Source organism: Pteropus vampyrus, unplaced genomic scaffold, assembly GCF_000151845.1.
Source record: "Pteropus vampyrus isolate Shadow unplaced genomic scaffold, Pvam_2.0 Scaffold253, whole genome shotgun sequence".
Taxonomy (NCBI): Eukaryota; Metazoa; Chordata; class Mammalia; order Chiroptera; family Pteropodidae; genus Pteropus; species Pteropus vampyrus.
In genome coordinates, this window is record NW_011889034.1 from 157,715 (window position 1) to 165,097 (window position 7,383).

The 7,383-nt window shown below is 59.9% G+C and overlaps 1 protein-coding gene and 1 long non-coding RNA gene across 2 annotated transcripts in view; both read right to left on the reverse strand.

Moving 5' to 3' along the window:
• DGKQ (diacylglycerol kinase theta) overlaps window positions 1-2,224 on the reverse strand; it is a 16,078-nt gene extending 13,854 nt beyond the window's left edge. Inside the window, exons 1-2 of the mRNA XM_011374702.1 lie at window positions 2,125-2,224; window positions 425-539 (exon numbers count right to left, since the gene is read on the reverse strand). Of these exons, the coding sequence (XP_011373004.1) occupies window positions 425-539; window positions 2,125-2,224 (215 nt within the window). The remainder of the gene's footprint in view (window positions 1-424; window positions 540-2,124) is intronic.
• A 1,987-nt stretch (window positions 2,225-4,211) lies between these two features.
• Window positions 4,212-7,153, reverse strand: LOC111729238. Its single transcript, XR_002776147.1, has 2 exons — window positions 6,805-7,153; window positions 4,212-6,600 (listed from the first exon to the last, which is right to left on the reverse strand). It is a non-coding gene; the product is annotated as an uncharacterized LOC111729238 (long non-coding RNA).
• Window positions 7,154-7,383: the final 230 nt, after the last annotated feature.

The following is a 7,383-nucleotide window of genomic DNA, read 5'->3' on the forward strand; positions in this document are numbered from 1 at the left end:
GGCCTGGGGGGAAGGGCCGGCGGGAATAGGACTGGGGGCTGCGGGCGGGGCTGTGGCGGGGAAGTGGAGTCCGCCAGGGCCCGGGCCAAGCGGCCTGGGGAGGAACCTAGGTAAGGAGGGCCATGCGGGGTGGGCCTGAGGGGTTGGGGCCTGGGCTGGGGGCGTAGCCCGAGGTGGGAGGCGGGGCCCGCCTACGGGATCAGGGGCCCAGGCCGGTCCAATCCGGGACGTGTGGGGAGAGCTAAGAGAGCAGGAGGATGGGCCCGGTGGCCTCGGGTCGACCGCCAGCGCCTGGAGCTAGGACCCGGTTCCCCGCACGCGGCCTGCGGACACTGACGCGAGGTGTTTGCACCTGCGGCGCCCTGGCGCGTGCCTGCGCAGATGGATATCTCCCCTGCGCAGATGGATATCTCCCACGCAGCACCAGGATCCTGTCTGTGGCTTTCGGTTGCGTAGGGTGACGCAGCTAGCGCAGCCCGGGGCCCCCAGGGCGGGATCGGGGATCCAGGCCCTGCCATCGGGGCTCAGTCTGGTGTCCACTGTGGAGGAGAAGGGTGATGGAGATGGCCTTGGGCTGGGAGGGCTTTGGGGTCTTCCAACACATGGACCCTGCCCCGAGCACTCCAGGCGCCGGCCCCTGTCCTCACCACAGTCGGAGACTGAGGCTCCCGGCCAGCTATGGCCAGGGACTGCAGCTGCAGCCGGCCCTGACTTGCTGCCTCGCCTGATTGCAGGTGGCCTTACAGGAGCCCCTCCCGTCAGCTCTCCCGTGGGAAGAGCGAGGGGCCGGCATCCTCGCTTCCTGGCCCTGGCCTCGCGTTCCTGCCTGGGCTGGTCTCGGACCCTCCCGATATTAAATCCCATGGCTCTCCCAGGACAGCAGTGTATCCCATTCCCCAGCCCTGCCGGCCAGGCTGCTCCAGCAGGCACAGCTTTGTCTTATCCAGGCTGCGCTGGGGACATGTGCGTGTGCATCACCCTGCCCCATCTCCTGCCAGCATTCCAAGGCCCCTGCTCCTGGGAGCTTGACAGTGGACTGCAGTGCACATGACTGAGCCGGGCGTTGTGGGCCAACAATCTTGCTAGGGACCCGCCTGGTGCCTGCTGTGTAGTTATGGGTTGCCCTGCAGCCAGGTCCCTCCCCTGGCCGGCTGAGTAGGGGCTGCAGGGCCTCTGAGGAGCTGGCTCCCAGGGGTGCCTGGAAGGGCGGGATCCCAGGCTCCCAGAGGAGGGGCAGGGTATGCAGCCATGACCATAATGTCCAGGGTGAGAGTCACAAATGCTACGGAGGAAATGCCTGGAAGACACAGCCTTTTGCACAGAGGGGGATTTTAGGAGCGAACTCTGGAGGGAGGGAGGGGGTGCCAAGGACCACGTCTGAATATGGAGAGGAGCAGGCCCCAGAAGGTGGGTGGAGACTCTGCCCCAACCCCAGGAGGGTGCCTCACTTGTCTAGAATCTTCACTGAGCGTCCACTGCACACCTGGAGCTGTTTGGGGCAGACAGAGGACAGATGAAAAGTAAACAAGCCCAGAGATGCCACCTAGTGTCATGAGCAGCGTGGGGGGAGGGAGCCAGGGCTGAGTGTGCGTGTGTGGGAGGGGGGAATGGTGGAGCTGATCAAGGCAAGGAAAGGCCCCCTTCCCCTGGGACTCCTCTCCAGGCAGAGGGGTCAGTGTGCTAAAGCTGTGAGTCTCTGGTCCCCGGGACTCAGCTCACTGACAGCCTCTTCCCCCTACCCCACCTCAAGCCCAGCGGCTGGGAGCTCCTGGGCCACGTCTCCTTGGCACCTGCCCTCTGCACCTGCCCTCAGCCAGGTCGTGTTGCCTGGTGAGGGCCAGGCCCCACTTGCCACTGGCTCCAGGATGTTATGACCCCGCTGGGGTGCGGTGAGCAGAGGTTTGTGCGGACTGCAAAGTGCAGCTGACTCCTAAGGACAGACGATTAAGGACAGACCTTTGTCCGTCTGCAAGAAAGTGGAATGCAGGGAATCCCACTCTGCAGGATTCTAACTGTACTTTCTGACCCCGCATGTTACCTAAAACGGCAGACAGTACTTCCAGCGGACCCTCCGCGAGCTTCTTAGAATGACTTCAGAAGCCGCGGCTTGTGGTCGAAGCTTACAGTGCGGTCTCCGCCGGCACACAGCCTGCTGGGGCCGTCCGCTCCAGCCCGCGGCTCCGCGGACAGCGCCCTCGCGCAGGCCCCTTCCCGTGCCAGCCATGCCGGTCTCTCGGCCGTCCTCCGCTTTCTCTCCTCTCACTGTCCCGGGCAGCTCGGCTCAGGCCGCCAACACAAAACACCACAGACTGGGACTTAAAAAACGGACGTTCAGCTCTCACAGCCCCGCTGGCTGCACCTGCGTGCGAGACGGGAGCCAGGAGCCGGCGAGGCCTCTTCCTGCTGTGCCCACGTCCGCCTCCTCGCGGTGCCCTCACCTGGCGGGAGGGAGAGCTCTCTGCGGCCACTTCCCTAAGGACGCGAATCCCGTCCAACTCTAAGGGCCGGAAGGCTGGACCTCCAGATGCCAGCACATGGGGTTAGAGTTCCAACCTAGGCATCAGTGATTGAGCAGCTGCGCTGCTGAGGCGTGGGAGCGACGTGGTCCCCTGCAGGACCCCTGTGCACTGATGCGCATGCGGACTGCGCTCCCTGCGCGCAAGGCGCAGAAACGCACCAGCTGTGGTCGCGGACGCTTCTCTCCCGCAGCGTTTGGGTTTGAGCGCCAGGGAGCGTCCTCTGACAGCTTGCTGCACAGCGGCCCACACACTGCGCGGTCCTGCTGCAGGTGTGTCTGCATCTCGTTCCTCCCACTGCCCATGGGCCTGCCTGGTGACCCGGCCTTGGCTGTTAGGGAACATGCTTCCGGAACACTCTCACCCAAGTGTTTGGACACGCGCTCACATGCGCACTGAAGAAGCCGCCGGGCCATAGGACATGCTGTGTCCACCTCTAGATCATCCTACAGAAATGAAATTATGTGCCACCGAATGTGGACGCTGCCCTGTGCTGCACACCTTTGCCAGCCCCAGACACTCACAGCGGCACAGGGCGGCCGGTCTGGCTGCGGCGCACCGGCGTCTGTGTGCTGGGACGCCTCAGCCTGGTCTCAGCCTCTCCGCGGTCTGCACCTTGTGAGGCCCCATTAAATGTCTTTGATCATTTTTCTATTGAGTGTCTTTTTCTTACTGATTTGCAGGAATTCTCTGACTGTACTGGAGGTGATTCTTGTCAGTCACAGTCAAATCTCATTATTCCCAAGATTTGTCTCTGTGAAGTCAGAGCACAGAGTGAGCAGACGCTGACCCCTGCTCCTGGGGGAATGCAGGGCTGGGTCCCTGAGCCCCTGGCCACCGCCTGCAGGGCAGTGGCCGCGCACAGCCTGTTGAATGAGCGCTTCTGTTTACAGACGCTTCAACACACGCTGCTGGTTCGTGAACACCAGGCTCAGCCGGCAGCGCTGTCACTCGGCCTGAGGACGCTCGGCCGACACACACATTTTCTCCCAAAGGCACGTCGCAGCCTCCTGCACGTGGGAACACCAGGCAAACTTTGGGACCAGGCTCCGGGGCTGTAAGCAGCAAAATCACCAAGAAAAAGCACAGAAATGCAGGAAACGTGGCACTAAGTAGACGGCTAAAAGGTGTTTATGGTCGGAGCTGAAACAGGGCCGGGCGCTACGGCCCACCCGAGGGGACACGTGCGATTTTCACCACGCTGCACACGTCCCAGTGGCCTCGGAAGTGCCCTGAGCAGCCACCGTGGGTTACAGATAAAGCTGAACGAGTAGGAGAACTCACAGACACAGGATCTGGGCTGCCACTGAGGCACACGCCCTCCTCACACCAGGGGGCCTGTCACCTTGCCAGTGGCCTTTGGTGATCAGGCCTTCTTACTGTTCACCTCGTCTAATCAAACAGCCTTCTTCCTGGCGGGACCTTTGTGTCCTTAGGCCACAGAGAGGCTTGAGGAACAGCTGTTTACCCTTCGCAGTGATGCCTGGTGCCCTCGAGGCCGCCAGGCCCGTGTTGGCGAGTGGGGTGACCAGGGGAAGCCGTGAACGTGGTGCTGGTTTGCGCAGCCCGAAGTCGATGGGATGCTCTGTAACAAAAAAAAGCAAGATGATTATGATAAAATTAGATACATATTTATTCAAAATCAGAGAAGAAATCACAACAAATTGAAAATTTTAATAGCACAAACATCACAAAATCCAGAAATGCCACAATTTTTATTCATAACTGCCTACTACTCCACTGATACTCTGTAAATCTCCATTTTCTATTGTCTCTTATAACAATTTTGCGATGTCATTTCCCAGGGGGGAAATAGAGAGGTAACTTCGTCCCTCAATGTAGCTGCGTGGGATCAACCCAGGACTGCTGTTTTATAAGCATCGACACTTGACAGCCCATCCCTGCCCGAATCAGACCCAGTGTTGAGACAGCCGTCAGATCTAGAGAAGACACGTCGGGGAAGCTCTGGGTGCACGTTCCCATGCCATGACCCACTGAAGACGCCGCTGCTAATCCGATGAAACCCCTCATGTCACGTCCTGTCACATTGTCGTGGAGTTCTAGGTTATCGTGCCCATGTCAGCACTTCCTGTCAGATCAGCAGGATGTTTAATCTCTTTCCAAAAGTCCGCATAATCCACTCCTCTTGGTGGCCGGCCGTGGGCGTCCGGAAATGGTTTTCTGCACCAGGATGTCTGGCACCGACCTTGATAAGCGAGGAAGTGAGTAGGACTGACACAAACACGCTCCGCGAAACCCCAGCGGAGGCTTCCGCAGCTCTGACTTCCGCTTGGCCAGATCCCAAAAGGGTCCCCCCCTCTCTAGGGCCACCCCGGCAAGAGGGGAGGTGTGACAGAGGGACTCCGAGACAGTGCCGGAACCGCTGTGGTCACAGTATCTTAGTTCAGCCAGTTTTACAAAATCACGTGACCGTACAAACTGCGCCACTGTGGACCGGCTGTGTCCCGGGGTGCCCAGCACCACGCTGTCTCTGCTGCTCCGGCTTCGCAGGCCTGATCTGGAACAGCACACGCCCTCCGCGAAGGTGTGGACAGGACCATGTCCCCCCACCCCAGGCCTACGGCTGGCCTTGTCCCATGGAGCCGTGGTCCTTGCATTCCTGCACGTGTGGCCCCTTCCTGCATTCCATCAGCAGAGTGGCCGTGGAGCATCTTTGCTGTAAAATTCATGCCCAAGATTTGTTTTAATCAGGTACGGTGAGGTGCTGCCTTTGAAGGGAGAATTTATTACTCGCCTTTCCCAGCGCCACGCAGGCCACATGGGGAAGCTCTGGTTTGGGCCAGGAGGAGAAGCAGGAGCGAGGAGGATGTGGCCCACAGCCTTTGTTAGGGTCTTTGCAGGAAGGAGTGGGCGAGGCAGCACAATGCATGGACTAAAGTTAGAATCAAATATAAATAATTGCAGCAGCCTGAGCTACAGGAAGGTCCCTAGTTGTCCACTTCCTGGCCCTGGGTGATTTGGGGCAGGAGGAACACGGCTTGGTGTCTGAGGGTGAGGTGAGGAGCCGGTGCGGGCTGGCTCTTGGATGGGTCACTTTGTAATCAGAGGCGCTCGCAGGCGAGTCCTAGCCGTCTCTCCAGGAACAAGGCCCAAGGCCCAAGGAATTAAGGATACATAAAATAATCTGCCTCCTGCCTCTCCGAGTGGCCTTGCCTCCTGCTCGCAGGGACCTGTGAGCACCGAGTCCCCCCCGTGACAATCGTTTCTGCATCTGCCATCTCAGCATTCTGATTAAGACAAAACCCACGTGGATTCCACAGTGATCTTCGAATCTCTCTTCCAAGGTCATCCTGTGGCCTCTTCTGCGTCCAGTCCCCGGGATGGCATTCAGGGCTACTCAGATGATCCAGGATAATCTCCCATCGCAAGATGCTTAACTTAATCACACCTGCAAAGCCTTGTCACCGAGCAGACTCACATTCACAGGCCCAGGGGATTAGGACACAGCTGGGGCCTGCCGATCCCCTCCGTTTACCCACTTCGCTTCTACGCTACTGTCCCATGTTTTAATTCTCCGGATACGTTTTAAGCCTCACAAGACATCACTGTCATTGTTTCACAAGTCGCTCTTCACTAGACTTTTCGTAACACAGCCTTCTCTTGTGTGCCTTTGCTCCCGTCCTCGGGCTTTGTGGACCAGTCTCCTTAATAACGAATGCTCTCAGGCTTTGTCTCCGAAATGTCTGTGGCCTTCATCTCTGAAGCGTGCCGCTGGCTGGATCTAGACGTTTAGGTTTGCAGGCATTATTTTCAGGACATGGAAGTTTTCCTTTCATTGCCTGTGGTCTCAGCAGCGGCTGCTCTGCAGCGAGGTAGCAGGTCCGTGGGCCAGCAGCGGCCGTGGCCCCGGCGGCCGGCGGCGTTCCCGGTGCTCCCCTCCACCGTAGCACATCTTCATTCTGTGGATCACGTCTTCCATCACTTTGGGAAAATTATCAGCTCCTATCTCTTCAAATACTGTTCTGTCACCAGCCTAAGGGACCGGGACACTGGCTGACTCCTGGTTGGGGCGCGGCTGTCTGAGGAGGACAGTGCAGGGACAGATGTGCAGCTCTGTGACCTGCTGGGCGGACAGTTTAAAATGTAAACACCTGCATCGCAATGCCTCACTCACACCCGGGCCCAGCACCCCCCTCTTCCCGCCCCCCCACCCCACTGTCTACTAGAAATGTCCATGTGGCTTCCCCAGCCTGTCCGGGACCACACCTGTGCCTTCGCAACAGCCCCACTCTCCGAAAATGCCCCCCATCACCCCAGCCAGAATCACCTTCGACTCTGCTCTTTCCCTCCCGCCCCGCTACATCCAATCCATCGGCTTCCAAATGTGTCCCACATGTGATAGCCTCCCCGCACCGTCGGAGCCATCAAGCAGCCGCCGCACGACCCATTAGGCACCTGCCGGACGACCCATTAGGCACCCGCCAGCCTCCAGGGAGACCTTGGACGCATCCACCGAACAGAGGCAGACCTGAGGAGCGGCCTTCCAAGGCTCCCAGTGCATGCAACCCCTCGGTCCCCACGCGGCCCGCGAGGCGGGACAGCAATCCCCGTCGGCAGGGGACAGGGTGCAGGGAGGAGCTAGCTAGGAGCATTCCAGTTTCCCCAGGATGCTGGGGCCCGACGGAGACGCCCCCCAAAACGATGCCCCGCCCCCACCCCTCGACCCGCCCAATCCCCGCCCACCGCCCTTGGCTTCGCCCCGCACCCACCTCGTTTACCTAAACCCCGCCTCAGCCCCAACCCTCCGGGTTCCAAGGACCCGCCCCGCAGAGGCGGTCACGTGGCGCGCGACCCGGAGGCGGAACCGGCCGGTGTGTCTCAGACCTCGGTTCCGAGAGCGCGGAGG